This window comes from Rhodamnia argentea, chromosome 7 (assembly GCF_020921035.1).
Source record: "Rhodamnia argentea isolate NSW1041297 chromosome 7, ASM2092103v1, whole genome shotgun sequence".
In the NCBI taxonomy this organism is placed as follows: Eukaryota; Viridiplantae; Streptophyta; class Magnoliopsida; order Myrtales; family Myrtaceae; genus Rhodamnia; species Rhodamnia argentea.
In genome coordinates, this window is record NC_063156.1 from 28,440,479 (window position 1) to 28,456,541 (window position 16,063).

The 16,063-nt window shown below is 40.1% G+C and overlaps 2 protein-coding genes across 3 annotated transcripts; both read left to right on the forward strand.

Annotated features, from left to right (window-relative positions):
* Positions 1 to 2,779: 2,779 nt before the first annotated feature.
* LOC115749745 (diaminopimelate epimerase, chloroplastic-like) lies at positions 2,780 to 6,655 on the forward strand. The gene is made up of 9 exons (XM_030686705.2): positions 2,780 to 3,205; positions 3,539 to 3,706; positions 3,790 to 3,860; positions 4,172 to 4,229; positions 4,466 to 4,645; positions 4,820 to 4,904; positions 5,554 to 5,613; positions 5,755 to 5,828; positions 6,313 to 6,655. The coding sequence occupies exons 1-9, from the start codon at positions 2,906 to 2,908 to the stop codon at positions 6,427 to 6,429; spliced, it is 1,113 nt and encodes a 370-aa protein (XP_030542565.1). The 5' UTR covers positions 2,780 to 2,905; the 3' UTR covers positions 6,430 to 6,655.
* Positions 6,656 to 7,918: 1,263 nt separating this feature from the next.
* Positions 7,919 to 15,359, forward strand: LOC115749741 (kinesin-like protein KIN-5B). Of its 2 annotated transcripts, none has more exons than XM_030686693.2 (24): positions 7,919 to 8,100; positions 8,431 to 8,626; positions 9,029 to 9,158; positions 9,243 to 9,398; positions 9,467 to 9,804; positions 9,928 to 10,066; positions 10,677 to 10,774; positions 10,871 to 11,027; positions 11,108 to 11,177; positions 11,259 to 11,335; positions 11,444 to 11,497; positions 11,575 to 11,655; positions 11,743 to 11,854; positions 11,952 to 12,038; positions 12,325 to 12,500; positions 12,580 to 12,741; positions 12,821 to 12,928; positions 13,052 to 13,210; positions 13,289 to 13,372; positions 13,509 to 13,714; positions 14,118 to 14,219; positions 14,303 to 14,412; positions 14,496 to 14,647; positions 14,860 to 15,359. In XM_030686693.2, exons 2-24 carry the CDS (start codon positions 8,448 to 8,450, stop codon positions 15,067 to 15,069), a joined length of 3,147 nt encoding a protein of 1,048 aa, XP_030542553.1. In that variant the 5' UTR covers positions 7,919 to 8,100; positions 8,431 to 8,447; the 3' UTR covers positions 15,070 to 15,359. The 2 variants fall into 2 exon arrangements, with proteins under 2 accessions (XP_030542553.1, XP_030542554.1); XM_030686694.2 differs by having other exon boundaries at positions 7,919 to 8,098; positions 8,428 to 8,626.
* Positions 15,360 to 16,063: the final 704 nt, after the last annotated feature.

Here is a 16,063-nt window from a genome sequence, read left to right on the forward strand (position 1 = left end):
AAGCTATCAATATCATGCCCTATTCTTCATCATCAAATGTCTTGCTGACGTTTTTCATACCTATCACGAGTTTATTAAATCCATCTAGGTAGGTTCCGATAGACGTACTTTCAGTATATCCGAACCGAGCATCCTCTTCAAGATATATAAACGATTGTTCAAAACCTTCATTACATAAAGCGTTTGAATTTTTGCCTACAATATTGCGCTATTCTTCTCCTCGGCTATCTCTATTAATACCCCATCCGATAACAAACATGATTATACGCCTAGCTTTCCTCATTAGTACATCCTTTTCGGTATCTTTTATCGTTTTGAGCAACTTATCTTTGCCTTCCAATGCTTCACCCGGACATTGAGTTGTTAATACTGCCTTTATCTTAAGGTTCTATAATCCAAAGTTCTTCCTCCCGCTAAAATTCTCAATTTTCACTTTCACTCCAGACATAATTGCAATAGCAAAATTCTCATATAATAATCAGACAAGCAAAAGCCCAAATCATAGTCTAGAAAAAACATAATCGCACGTCCTAATACCAATTGTTTGCAAATATGTCAATGCAAAAATTCAAGGAAATAAATGAGGAATAATAAGAACACTAGATATTTAGGTGGTTCGGTCTGAATGTCGGTACCTATATTCAAGAGGAGAGCTAGCAACAAATAATTCACTATAATTAGATAATCAGAGTTATAATCGCTCACAACACTCGAGTGTTTCCCACATCTAGATTACACCAAATCCCAAAGTATTTATAACTAAAACAACTCAATTGGATGTAAAACTCACGACACAAATCGCCACTGTTCGAGCCCAAGCAAAAGTTTCAAATAGCTGTAACCAAGAGCATGATTGCGTTCTTTTCTTATTTACCGGGCGTCTACTTCTACTCTTTCTGTTTGACAATTTAGAAAGGAGAGGGTTTAAGGAAACCCTTCTTTCCTTTTTCTTCATCTAACAAGGACCGTTTTGCCCTGACACGTATATTGAAGAAAAACGTCCACTTCTTGGTCAACAGATTAGGGATTTGATATTATCTCCAAAAGGATATTAAAAACATAAAATATCCTCTGGCAAAAAAGAAAAAATCCAAGACCACAAAATTTCAAAATGGTAATTGCTTCAATTTCCACAGTTCCTCTTGTTTACTACCCCTATCTTGCGGCATTCCGAGCACGCCACGACATGAGAGAGATACGAGGAGATGCGGAGTAGCAGCTGCAGGTGCTGCCGTGGAGCCCCTTCCAGCTATCAAAGAGAACGTCCAGAGGGTTATGTTTTACGTTTGAATGTTCACTTTCAAATATCAAATTTCGAAATTCTTTTCTTTGTTACAAGACCTTTGAACCTCACTTAAATTCTTGCTGAATATGTGATTTCAGATGCATTAGAGTCATTGGACAATGTAAAAACCAAGTCATCTGTTCATTCTTCATATGCTAATCTTGTGGTCCGGATGCATCCGGTGTTCAAGACATAATTTAATAAAAACGACCTTGTGTTCTTTGAGGAAGTTTAAGAAACTTGGGGTTCCCGTTTGAGAACAGGTGGTATTTTTGAAGTTATGCAAGTATGCTTGCTTAGATTGCTTCAGCAGAACAGGTGGTATTTTTGAAGTTATGCAAGTATGCTTGCTTAGATTGCTTAGACTGCTGAAGTGAAATATGAAAGGTGTATTCTATATAATTTTTCGTCTTGAGATCGAGACCGTGTGTCAACTATCGCAGAGAGAGATATTTAGATAGAAAAGTTTTGGAAGAGAATAGATTGTATTGCTTTAAGTGTTAGATGGATATAAATGAGAGGAGGGCACCCCTATTTATACTAGAGTCCCTCTCGTAACAACCGTTGATTCCATCCAAATCTAATGGTGGAGATTGTATCTCCTCATCTACCAACTATCGATATTTACGACAAGAATGCTCTAGAACATGATATGTTTATCGTATCATCCGTTTCTTTAAATGTTCCAGAGGGCTCAAGAAAACCCTAAAGACTAAGACACTTCAGGCCTTATTGTTCATCCAGGGTAGGTTTTCGATCGATCGATTCATGAAACCTCCGGTTCGTGACGCCTGCATGGGAGGCTTCATTGGCTCAGTGTTCCTCCCCCAAGCAAAAAGTTTGGTGACACTCATAAGCATTGACGAATTAGTGGACGACTATAGTTTTAATAGTTTGTGTGATACTTATTTTGTTGACGCTAGAACTGCCTTCACAAAATCTCTTACATTTTTATCCCATAAAATTTCTAGCTTTTTCTCTTTTGATTAGTATCACGTGATACAAATCTAAAGTATCGATTTCATTTCATCTCCATCTATGGGTGTTTTCTAGTGCTCTACCGCATCGAAGAATTGATGTTATCTTAGTTGAGCATGTATCTCATATGCTTAAGATTTTGAACGAATATGGATCTAATTGAATATGTTCACGTATTATGAGTTGAGCATAGATAAAGTAGCAAGTTTGAATGATATGGCAAACATTGCTGCTCATGCAATTTCTTTACTAGTATGCAGTGCTAATGAGTTTGAAAAATATCATGAATTTTCTTTTTTCAAATCAATATTGACCGTGTCACGTAGGATGGTCGGTATCCACGTGAGTGATTTTCAGCTAAAATTAGTCTAATGAAATTCGTATGAATACAAAAGGTTTGGTCGAATCATAGGCGAGGCAAGCATTTTGTAGCAGTTTCTACGTAAGAGATATCAACGAACCATTGAAATCTAATTTCTAGTGATGATTAATCCCCGAGAATCGGACCGTAGAAATTCCCAAGTGAAGTCCACCGTGGAGTGTGGAGTAGAGCACGACCAAATCAGTCAACAGAACGACCGCCCCGGGAGCGAGGAGGAGCCGCCACAGCAGACAACCACCCAAGCGATCGCGAGCGAAGACATGGCCATGGCCGCCACCTCCACCACGACTCTCCCTTCGAGCCCCGCTTCCCGCATTCCCTCAGCCTCCGTAAAACCCTTCTCGTTCTTCTCGCCCTCTCCCGATTCGTCCCCTCCTCAGTTCGGTCTCCTCCGTGCCAGAATCCCCCTCTGGAACCCTCGGCTCTCGATCTCCGCCGCCGCCTCCATGAGCGTGCGGGCTCCGGAGAGGAGCTCGCCTCCGTCGTCCTTCCTCGACCGCCGGGAGAGCGGTTTCCTCCATTTCGTAAAGTACCACGGCCTCGGCAACGACTTCATCTTGGTTAGGTTTTTCATTCGGTCTCTCCGGTGTTTCTCTTCTTAATTGTGGAAAATGCCGGAATGTCGGAGTCTCTTTGATTGCCTGGTCGAGCCGGCGTCGTTTGTACTTTAGCTGGTTCCTTTAGAGGTTGGGAAATGATATCCAGAGGAATGCCTGATCGGTACCAATCAAATTCAACACACAATGCACGGGCTTTCGTGTTTCTGGGCTGTAGTAATAGTTGGACTTATCATATATTGAGTTTGGATCGATCAAAATGTTTTCTTAGGAGGGTATTCCTATCATATTTCACATGTACTCTTGTGTGGTATTGAATAGTGATCCGTCTTTTAGGTTGATAATAGGAACTCTTCGGAGCCTCGAGTTACTCCGGAGCAAGCAGTGAAGCTGTGCGATCGTAACTTTGGGATAGGTGCTGATGGAGTGATTTTCGCCATGCCCGGGATTAATGGTACCGACTACACTATGAGGATTTTTAATTCCGATGGTAGTGAGCCTGAGGTGATACTGAACTCTTTTGTGCTTTAATCCATCAATATCAGGATGTTTATTGGTTCTACATTCCCTTTCTTGAGTTCTTCCAGATGTGTGGTAATGGAGTGCGATGCTTCGCTCGATTCATAGCTGAGCTTGAAGATCTAAGTGGAAGACAACGGTAATTGAAATTGCTTGTTGGGCTGTGGATACTTTTCCTGTGTATTTCTCCCTGCCATATGGAATTTTCATCTATCCACTTATTTTTCACACTTCTTGATATTACTCTGCGGCAAGTGCTATCACTAATTTACTGAAATAAACTTTTAATGAGTCATTGAGATGTTTTAATTGTAAGTGAGAATCAGTTCTTGCCAAGGAATTAGCAGAAAGGGTGAGCTTTATTGGCTATGTTATTTTGGATGAACCTGATTGAACTCTCTCTGGTATTCTGATTTTTAACTCTTTTCGCTGTTTCATCGCATTTGGCAGTTTTACCGTGCACACTGGTGCTGGTCTAATTGTTCCAGAGATTCAAGATGATGGGAAGGTAATTTATATGATCAATTTTTCTTTATGCTGCATCTTAGTACTTCATTGGTATTTCTCAACTGCTGTTGTAAATGTTATTGCTTCAAAAGGATCTGGGTATGGAATGGGGAAATACATTATGTAGTTAGACTCGGATCAACGAAGTTCCTGTTGCAACTGTCTGCTCTTTGTAAATTGTACCATGTGATCAGCGACACTTTCGTATTTGGTTTTAATATGACCTTTTATGTCCAGGTTACGGTTGATATGGGGGAACCGATACTCAAAGCTTCTGATGTGCCCACAAAATTATTGCCAAACAAAGACCACTCTGTGGTCAAATCCGAACTAAAAGTGGATGGACTAACCTGGAATGTGACATGTGTTAGCATGGGAAATCCCCACTGTGTCACCTTTGGTGCGAAAGGAGAACAGGTGATTTTTGGGACAAGATATTATGTTTCTCATTGTATTGGTAATATTCTCTGGTGTCATATCTTAATTTGCAGTATAATAATTACTGTGTGACACTTTTTACTTGCAAGAACTATATGCTCAACATCATTCCTATGTCATCTATAGCTCATCTTGGAGTATGTTGTTTGGCAGAATTTGCAGGTTGACAAACTAAACTTGGCTGAAATAGGTCCAAAATTTGAGCATCATGAGATGTTTCCTGCAAGAACGAACACAGGTTAGTCCTTTATGGAACTGACTACTACATTTGCAGCTGCATGGAATTGCCCTTCTCCAATCCAGTTATACTCTGGTTTCCAGACAGATCTAACTAATGTCGTTGCTATAATCTTTTTGTACCATCAGAATTAATGCTGCCAATCCCCATTGCAGTTGGATACTTACCCTCATACTTTCACATTTGATAAGGACTAGAAGATTCTCAAGTGTTGTCATACTGTGACATATATGTTATCTGCACTTGCCACATTGCCCTTTGTTTATATGCTAGATTTCACAGGACACTGGAAAGCTGGTTCTGCGAATATTTTCATACTTTAAATACTGCAAGCAGCTTATCATTTATGGGACTTCCAGTGTCATTTCTGGTTGGATTCTCAAGCTTTAGTCAACATGGGTTTCATTTAGTTTTATCCCTGTGATGTTTGAGTCTCCATCTTTCTGCGTGGGCATTTCAACATCAGATTGGATTGCACATGATTGCGACAGGAACTCTGGTTTACATGATGGCGATGAAAGAGGATGGCCTTTTGGTTTTCCCCTTCCAAGCCCCTGCTTTCTCTATTCAGGATTGGCTGTTTCTGTGCATACTATGTTCTTTTCCATTTGGAGATCTCATTAATGACTGCAAATGTATTTCATTGCAGAATTTGTGCAAGTTCTCTCTCCTTCACACCTGAAAATGCGTGTTTGGGAACGTGGGGCTGGTTAGTGCCTATGGCAATCATTTTTATGATCCACTCCATACTATGTGTCAAGAGAATCATATGTGAATATGGTTAAGATGATTATGCCCTCTTTCTTTCATTTTCCTGAGCAAAAACTTATGTAAGCATGCTTGGATGCAGGAGCAACCCTAGCTTGTGGTACAGGGGCATGTGCTGTGGTTGTTGCAGCAGTTCTTGAGGGACAAGCTGGGAGGGTGAGCTCCATTATTGAACTCTGTAGTAGGATAATGCAGACAAGGGCATTCATCTGATTCCATATGTTTTGAATTATGATATATTTGTCGATCATGGATAAATCCAGTATAAAAAAATGTGACCATTTAAAAGTACTGAAATTCGTTCAATCCTAGTTCCTGAATCGAAAAATTTTCTTGTAAATCAGGACCTGGTCTTTCTCATGGCTTCCTAGTAAAGTAGGCGTTATTACATGTGTAGAGATTACCTCAGTATCCCGACATTTAGACACACTTATCTCTGCGTTTCAAACTTAAATGAAGATGGTGCATGGTGCTGTGACGTCGGAGCTAAGTACCTGTCGCACATAGATGTGTCTCGTGTGTATACTTCCTCTTAATTCTCAGGAACAAAGATATTCTAGCGAACAAAGAGTATCTTTCTGTCTTGTCTGGTGCCTCGTAGTAAAATCACTCTGTTTTGTGCTGGCTTGTTATGTTACAGTGTTGCACAGTGGATTTACCTGGAGGTCCACTGGAGATTGAATGGAGAGAGAAAGACAATCATGTATACATGACTGGCCCAGCTGAGGTGGTCTTCTATGGATCCGTACCCATATAGCACGAACTGAACTTTTGTACTGTCCGGCTGTACCTAACAAACTAGAATTTTTGTAACATGCAATTGTGATAGAAAAGACTGGGAAAGAGTGTTAGGAGCGTCTGGATAACTGTAGCCATGTCTTATTCAAGTTGAGTTGTCTAATGTAACAACGGAATGGTCTTTATGATCAATTTGTTTACAGCTGGTTTGATGATGAAGTCATCTCGTGCAATAAATTTAGTGACAAAGTCTGATCCTCGATGTAGCGGGTTCTGTGTATCGAAACTGGCGTTACCATTGCCGGCTTCCCCATCTAGACATAGATGCTGAACTCGGTTACGTTCTTCTTTCTTCTTTCCCTTTTTTCTGGCGAAAGAACTTCAGTGCTCTGTGCTAAACCCGATTGTGGAGTATATCTGTGAAAGAGGGAGAGAAGGGGAGAGATTATGGCGAAAGAACTTTAGTGCATCTGCTCCGGACGGTGGTATTCGTGAAGGAGCTAAAAGTACTGTGGAAGGCGACTCGCCAGCGGCCATTTCTCTTATTTGGAAATCAACTCCGTGTGTCAATTTTAGTGACATTTTGCTTTATCAGATTGGAAAATGTTAAAGAGTACTTCCACCAAGTCGAATTAGTACATACTTTAAGGGCAATGGAAGGAAATTTGTATGTTAGATTGATTAGCAAATTGGATACTTCAAGCATGTGATGTAAATAACACTTTAGCATTAGATATTTATAATCTTTTTGTTGATAGAAGATCAGATAAAATCAAATTTTATTATAAGAGTAATGGTGTCAGTTTTATTAGGAGAGTAATCATGTAACTCTTTGTTATCATTTCTTACCAAAAAAAAAATGGTGTTAGTCCAGTAAGTTTGCAGGACCAAACGAGTTGGCAGTAAGCAAATAAAAGAGAGATTCAGACATTTTTTTTGCATAGTCAACTGACCCTCACGATATCACTCACGACCACTTTGGCAAGGGCAGGCATGTTCATGCTTATCACCACTGAGCAAGGGTCAAGTGACCCTCGGGCCGGTTCGAGCCTTCCTTCAGATCTAAACGAGGGCGAGCAAGCCATTACCTATTGACGAAAACAGTTGTCTCCTCGCGCACCCCCCCTCTCTCTCTCTCCATGTTTTTGTTTAAATTTTGGCGACATGTCTATACACAACATCAAACGTATGCCCTGCGGATGATTTTTTTCTTTTTTTTTTAATGAAAAAAAGAAGAACATAAATTTAAGGACCAGATTGATTAAAATTGAATCCAGTGTGCCCCATTGAACATTTACATTACACCTGGAGGACCAGTTTTAACATTTTCCCCAACGGACAATGACATGACAGACCTCGAAAATAAAACTTAAAAAAAAAAAAAAAAAAGAAAAGAAAGGAAAGTAGAAGCAACGCGCTCAATTTGAAATTTTTAACGTGGGACCCACCCAAATACCAAGGAGCCGAATCATGACCACGACGACCGTCGACTAGCCGTTTGGCAAAAACTCAAACCCACTCTTGACTTCTCCGTCTTCCCCAACCCCTACGCTTCAAAAAAAATTTCTACAACTACAATACTTGCAGAGCTCAATCAATATCTCCTCTCTCTCTCTCTCTCTCTCTCGATTCCAATTCCGATCTCCGAGTTCCTAACGCGATTCCATTGTCTAGGCCCCTGAAGATCGGTAAGTGCAATCGCTCCCGCGTTCCGTTCTTCAATGGAATCTTGGATTTGCTAGCTGGGAGAATTTGATGGAAACTGAACTGTAGAACAACGCAGAATGGGGAAAAAAACTTTTTTTTTGCGGTGCATTGTTTCCTTTATTTTTTCCGTTTATTGAAAGAGATTTTCATTCTTTGGAGGACCCGCCCAACCCAAGTGAACGTCAACTGCTTTACATTGGGAATATACGTGAATTCCGTCTGTTTGTGTCCATCTCCTCCCTGTTTATGATTTGTGGGCGTGGTTGATGGTGTATTGTTCTTTTCCCTTTTTTCTTTTTGCGCTGTGTAGGTGGGGGAGATAGTGGCGAAATGATGTCGCTTACCCCGGATCAGTTGAGAAAAGTTGGGTTGGGTGTGGTTCCGTCTCCATCTCCCTTCCTCACGCCTCGGCCGGAGAAGCGGCGGGCGGACTGTAGAGGCGGCGAATGGAACTCGAACCGGCATGAGAAAGATAAAGAGGTCAATGTGCAGGTTCTGCTGCGGTGCAGGTGGGCATTAGCACTTTGTACTTACTCAAAGTTGTCTCCTTTCACCCATTTGGTTTGGTGAATCCTTGTCGTCGTGGGTTCATTAGGATTTGCATTCGCATTGTGCTATGTCACTGGACTCTGCTCATCTGTAACATAAGGTAGATAGTCAACGGTATTGATGAGAATATTCTTGGACAGAGATATGATTATTGAAATGGAAGGAGTTCTTCACAATTGGTTTTGAATGAACTGGAAATATTTTAGGTGATAACTCTGCAGCTACCCAAAACCCAAGAAACAACAAAGTGGGATTGTACCATTTGAATTCTTAAATTTGTTTCCAATTACATAATTCCTTATTGCCTCTTTTGGGATGGACATTCTAAGTATAGAGCTTGTTTTTCTAATTTTATCTGTCAGGCCATTAAACGAAGATGAGCAAAGGTTGAATGTGCCAAAGGTCATCTCATGCAATGAACATAGAAAAGAGGTCACTGTCATGCAGAATTTAGCCAACAAGCAAATAGATAGGATTTTCACTTTCGACAAGGTATGCTGACATGACTCCAGCTGTGAAGAAAGATTTCTCTCATAATTACCAGCTGAACTAGATTTTATCTGGCAAATTTGCAAGGTTTTTGGGCCCAAAGCACAGCAAAGATCAATATATGATCAAGCCGTTGCTCCCATTGTTAATGAAGTTCTCGACGGTTTTAACTGCACCATCTTCGCCTATGGGCAAACAGGCACCGGTAAAACCTACACAATGGAGGGCGGGATGAGGAAAAAGGTAAAATAGCAAATTGCATAGTTCCATAAATATTTTACATTGGTTGATGCCGTTTTTATGAAACATAGGTTGGTGAACTGCCTGCTGAGGCTGGTGTCATTCCACGAGCAGTTCGTCAAATTTTTGATACACTAGAAGCACAAAATGCTGACTATAGTATGAAGGTGACTTTCTTAGAACTCTACAATGAAGAGATAACTGATTTACTAGCCTCCGAGGACCACTCGCGCTATATGGAAGATAGACAGAAGAAGCCCATATCACTGATGGAGGATGGAAAGGGTTGTGTGGTTGTAAGGGGCCTCGAGGAAGTAGCAGTATATAGCGCAAATGAAATCTACACTCTGTTAGAACAAGGAGCATCGAAAAGGCGAACGGCTGATACCTTGTTGAACAAGCGTAGCAGGTAATTATTCTCCTTTGCTGAACTTTTAAGGGTGTCTAACTTAATGGAAACTACAAAGCTAGTCCTTTTCTAACCTTAAGCATTTAGTGGTTACACTTTTCAATGATATTATCCTTGCTGCAGTCGGTCTCATTCCATCTTTTCCATTACGACCTACATAAAGGAAGCGACCATTGGAGAGGAAGAGATCATAAAATGTGGAAAGCTTAACCTTGTAGATTTGGCAGGATCAGAAAACATTTCTCGATCAGGAGCAAGGGAGGTAAGATATCTCTGATCTATGCTATCAAAAGCAATTTTTCCCAATCTCTCTCTGTCTATCCCTGTCTCTGTCTCTCTCTCAAACACACGTACAAACGTGCTGAGCGAGAGCCAAAAACTATGGTTATAAAATCTTAAGTCCTTGCAAAACCTAGTAATGAGGCAAGCCAGAATTGTTAACATATGTATACCAGCAAATAGTTATATAATGATTTCTGCTGACCTAGAGTGTACTTTGAAGCTGCAATTATCTGCAGTCAATTTTTTCATACTGACAGATAGAAATAAAAGCCTAAAACTTTTATGTTATCTATCTTTTCACCTTTAGCATTTAGATTTTTGGAGAAGAATTGATGTGCCAACTGTGTAGATGAATTTAGTTACGTGTATGTGATCTTATGCACATTTGGTTCATTTATAGGCTTTATGATCAGAATAAGTTTTTTTTGGACATATTAGATGCAAGACCTTTTGCACTAACATGCTTGCTAACTATGTGAGTTGATGCGAGTAAATAGGGAATTGCACAATTGGTGTTGGAGAAGACTCTATATTTCTCTAATTTCGCATGAAATTTGCAATATCAGTTATTGAGGGCATATAAATTCCAGGGTCGTGCAAAAGAAGCGGGGGAAATAAACAAGAGCTTACTAACCTTGGGCCGTGTGATAAATGCACTTGTGGAGCATTCGCCTCATATACCTTACAGGTTATTTCTCAGACGTTATTCACTGAAGTATGCTTTGCATTGACCTCTTCATAATTTCTTATAATACATTTTCCTGGTCTGACAATTTATGAGCAGGGACAGTAAGCTGACAAGACTTCTAAGAGATTCTTTGGGAGGAAAGACCAAAACATGCATTATTGCTACTATTTCTCCTTCTGCTCATTCCTTGGAAGAAACATTAAGCACGCTAGATTATGCTTATCGGGCTAAAAACATTAAAAATAAACCAGAGGTTTGATCAATCGCTGTTTTAGTGTCTTTGAGTTTCCTCATGCGCTTTCCTAGTGATATTTACATGGAGTAGCTTTGCAGGCGAACCAGAAACTGTCAAAAGCTGTGTTGCTTAAGGATTTGTACGCAGAAATTGATAGGATGAGAGAAGGTTTGACAACGATGAGCCCACACTGTCTCGGCTGTTATGTGAACAAATCACATAGTATTTAACATATACATCTCCATACAGATGTCCGAGCTGCAAGGGAAAAGAATGGTGTTTATATTTCCCATGAAAGGTTTGCCCAAGAAGAGGCTGAGAAGAAGGTAAGTCCAAACAGTTTTCATGGAGTGCTCTGATCTTTTTATAAAACCCATGGCTCCCAGATCAAATTGTTTTCTCCTTGGAAATCATTGGATTACATTCATCTGCAGGCAAGGAATGAAAGGATAGAGGAATTGGAAAATGATCTTATCACTTCTGAGAGGGTACGAGCTAGCTTTTGGGACTTTTCTCTTACTGATGCGATATTTGATCAACTAATTATTTTTTTCCCTTTGGCCAGAAAAGTGAAAAATTTCGCAAGCTCTACCTTACAGAGCAGGAACAGAAATTGGACCTAGAAAGTAGTCTTAAGAACTGCAAGGTACAGGTTATGGATTTCATATCATTAATGATTTGTATAAGGGTGCCAATATTGCATCTTGCACTAACAAATACTCGATGTGTACAGATTGACCTGGAGAATGGTAATAAGGCATTGCTTGATCTACAAGAGCAACACCGGTTGGCTATCTCCACATTGAAAAATAAGGAATTTGTAATCTCAAAGCTGCTAGAATCAGGTAATTCTGTCATGAGAAGTTGACTTAAGCTAGTTATCCCAATTTTGTCTATTTGTTTTACTCATACAGGCTTACAATCTTTCTGATGTGCATCCAGAAAGTTCCATAATTGATCGTGCAAAGGAGTTAAGATCAGATTTGCAAGATGCATCTCAGGATTTAAGTTTGTTGTTCGGGAAATTAGGTACTGCTTCTTTTTGTGGTTGTAAAGTTGCATACTCTACATTATTAGCTGAAGCAGCGAGGAGAGGTGGGTCTATATTTTAGAGTTTGAGGTGGCTCTGTCCGAAGAAAATCTATTTTATCAAAAAACAGAGTAATATTTCAAGTTCTGCTTGGTTCACTATTTCTTTGCTCCACCAAAATACCTATTTCCTGGTTGCTGACTTGAGAATATTCCCTAAAGTAAATTTATGAGTGACACAACAAAGATTACCCTTGAGTATCTAATATTATCATCCACTATGCAGACTACAAAAGCAGGATGGAAGCAGAGAACCATAATATTGTCTTGACGTTTGGCTCTCAACTTGATCAACGCTTGAAAAACTTGCATAGGACTATCCTGGGCTCAGTTTCTCAACAACAGCAAGAAATAAGATGCATGGAAGAACATGTCTCCTTGTTTCTTGCAAGTAAAAATGATGTGAGACAACTGTTTACTTTAAATAATTACATGCTTGTCTCACACTAGTTCTAATGAATAGTTCTATTAAACATGCCAGGCAACGGAAAGTCTGCGTTCGAAGGTTGAAAGGATGATGACGACACATAGTTTAGGACTGTCTGCATTGACTGATTATGCCAATAAAGTACAGATGAAAGCCACCTCTGACCTCGATCAAATAAATTGCAAAATATCATCGGAGACGAAGGGCATTCAGGAAGTATGAACTTAAAGTTCGTTCTGTTTTTGAACTTTTGTTTGCTGCTCTCATTAAACCAGATTCTGTGCTGATTTTGCAGTATATTGTCAAGTTAGTGTTGGAGGCCAAGGAGATCGTTAGAGACATTCATCACGCTCTGACTGAACAGAAAGACATACTGGCATTCTCTGCACAGCAACAGGAAGAGGTAACCTATCTTCTTCTTCTCAAGTCCAGGTCTGGTTTTATCTGCTCATTGATTGGTCTATGTGACCCTGTACCTATACTCAAAATGTGCTGGATCTTTACTTCTTCGTGATTGAATTAATAGGCATTACAAAGAAGTTTGGTTTCTGCGCACGTTGTGTCCAATGCAACCATGGACTTTTTCAATGATGTTCACAATCATGCTTCTGAAATCAAGTCAATCATTGAAGAATGTCATGCTGAAAGGATCTGCCAACTGAATGACTTTGAGAAGAAATTTAAGGTCAGATAAGATAATTCCGAGATATCTGGCATTTTATAATTTGATCCTCGTGGAAGCTTATGGATTGTCTTCAAACAGGAAGAGGCGGCAAGAGAGGAAAGACTGGCTTTGGAGCAAGTTACCGCAATTTTGGCAAATTTAACATCGAAGAAAAATAAAATGGTGGGGCAATTTCTGAGAATGTTGTGCTTCTGCTTTTAAAGCCACACACTCACAAGTCACATTATGGATAAGAAGGGTCTCAGTAAATTTTGTGGCAATATTTTGACGTGCTTTTGACATCTTTCCTGATCATTAGGTCTCAGAGGCATCTAATGGTATACTCGACTTAAATACAAGGGAAGAGCAGATATTGCAACATCAAACTACCAACATGCAGCATATTGCAGCTGATGCTAGGAAAGAATTGACTGAGTACATGGTTGAGGCAAAAAACAATTTCTTGCAAGACACATTTTCTACACACGAATCCAGGGCCATATTGGACAGCTGCTTTGACAAGTGGTATGGTTTCTTTTTTTTTTTTTTGTCAGACAAGTCGTATGGTTTCATTATACAAGAAATAGAGCTCACCATAAGAGCTGGTATCTGTTGAAGCACACTACAATTTATCCGGTTTCTCTTAGCATTGAACTTATTAAATTAGAAAGAATCTGTTTGCTTTAAAAAACACTTCTTAATTAGCCTAGATGCATGTAGTCTTGCCAATACACAAATTGAGATGATGAATAAAGTCTTGCATTGTGGATTACAGATAGTGTGGAGCTAACACATATTTGAAAACTTAATTGTCGGAACAATGGGCTTCTTATGATATACGAAAATGAATGAGCGGGAAATAGTTGTAAGTTAATTTCCAACCTAATACACATCACCCATCATCCTTTCCTCTTTTTGTGTAATGCAGTTCAATGGTTGTGGATGATTCGAAGAGACAATGGGAGAATGCTGCATCTGCCATTAATGAGTTCAAGAATGTTAGTATAGACAAGATAGCATCCCTAGTGAGGTAAAATCCTCTCTATCATCAACTATTTCTTCACATTTCCTTGTTTTTTCTCTCATAATGCGACTCCCTGATGGCTCAAGCAGGGAAAATAAAGGCGAACACCAGGATTTATGTGAACAATTTAGATCTGCATCGTCCTCCACGGATAGAGATTTTGCTGCTAGTGTTGATGGCATGGTCACTGCTATTTGTGGTAACAATCTTCATTTAGCCATTGATGTTGATGTCCTCTGTATGTACTACTATTCTCATGCCTAGGTCGGTTGGATGTGGCAGACTCACTACAATTGGATCGTGACTATAAGGAGAAATTAGACTCCATGGCAGCCTTATGCACGGGTCAGCTAAAGTCGATTACAGAGAAGCATGGAGTTGGTGTTTCAGAAATCCGAAGCAAAGCAGAACAGTGCCTCAGAAAAGATTATCTGGTAAACTGTCTATTGCAATTAATGGAAGAGTTTCAGATTACCAGTGAACTCATTCTCTTTCTATTTCGTTCTTCTGGGGCCACAGTGATGCCTCCATACAAAATTCATGTTGGCCACACACTTATAACTGCCTGGATGATTCTTCGAGTTGCCCTCTCGAAATAGACATGTGTATATCATGACATGACTAATTTGCGGCACACTGCGCATAGGTTGACGAGCACACGTCCACAACTCCTAGGAAACGGGTCATAACGGTTCCAAGTTTGGCATCCATCGAGGAGTTGCAGACGCATTTGAGCGAAGGAAATTCGGAGAACGAAATCAGAGGCGACCGGACAGAAGGCAAGCTTCACCAGCCGTTAGATTTGCAGACACCCGATAGAACTCCTTTCGCAGATATGAATGGTGAATTGTATTGAGGAAGGCGGTTTTAGCAGACTGTGATCCGGCATGCTTGTCAATTGTCAAAGAGGCAAAACTTGCTGATTGACTGATGAGCAGGAAGACTGGATTGAGTCCTAACAGCAAGTACTAGTCTAGTAGCTATGGAAGGTTTCTCCTCCTTTCTTTTCGGACGAGTCATTTGTATGTGTTGTAACAACTTGTTCGATGTTGCCGGGGAATGGTTATGGTAACCCATTGTGATCAGCAATGCACTTTAGCGGCTTTAAACTCCATGACCGCCTTCGAATCAAAGTACATATTCATTGAAAATTCGTATCGGCCACCGTGCATTTAATGTGCAGATAATTATTGATGTATGCCTTATTTCGAATTTTCCTCTCACTAGTTCAACAAGTCGAGTGCCATATTCCCGATTAAAGATTATCTGAATTCATTGAGAAAGATCAAATCGGGTGAAAAAAGAGACCGATACTATCATTCAAATTTTCCTCTCACTAGTTCAACAAGTCGAGTGCCATATTCCCGATTAAAGATTATCCGAATTCATTGAGAAAGATCAAATCGGGTGAAAAAAGAGACCGATACTATCATTCAAATTTTTGCCCGTCCATGCCTCCTTCTAAGATTTGTCAAGGAGGACCACAGCAACTCCATGGGACCATGGCAAGGACCACTCAAGTCCATGGTCTTCCACATATCTCGGGGGTAGGGGTCAAATTAGATAATGAGTTAACCAGGCCCCACTTAAAATTAGATTTTTTTTTTTTTTTTTGGGTCGGACTTAAAATTAGATTTTTTTTTTTTTTTTTTTTGGTCAAAGACTTAAAATTAGATTGAAAAATTCATAAATAAATAGAAGATGACGGGCCCTACGTGGGCCCAATTTTCAGGGCCCATCACTGCCCACCAAGTGACCGAGAGCTTGCTTTCGAGCGAGCGTACGTTTACCCACGTGTACGGTGGTGATGATGCCTCCACGAACCCTGATCGTGCAGGGCACCATCTGGC

Excerpts from the sequence above, each read along its gene's own strand:
- LOC115749741 (XM_030686693.2), top strand. The coding sequence starts at position 8,448 with ATGATGTCGCTTACCCCGGATCAGTTGAGAAAAGTTGGGTTGGGTGTG. Across the intron at positions 9,159-9,242 it reads GGATTTTCACTTTCGACAAG|GTTTTTGGGCCCAAAGCACA; the intron begins GTATGCTGACAT and ends CAAATTTGCAAG. Across the intron at positions 12,742-12,820 it reads AGACGAAGGGCATTCAGGAA|TATATTGTCAAGTTAGTGTT; the intron begins GTATGAACTTAA and ends CTGATTTTGCAG.
- LOC115749745 (XM_030686705.2), top strand. The coding sequence starts at position 2,906 with ATGGCCATGGCCGCCACCTCCACCACGACTCTCCCTTCGAGCCCCGCT. Across the intron at positions 3,707-3,789 it reads CCGATGGTAGTGAGCCTGAG|ATGTGTGGTAATGGAGTGCG; the intron begins GTGATACTGAAC and ends GAGTTCTTCCAG. Across the intron at positions 4,646-4,819 it reads TTGGTGCGAAAGGAGAACAG|AATTTGCAGGTTGACAAACT; the intron begins GTGATTTTTGGG and ends GTTGTTTGGCAG.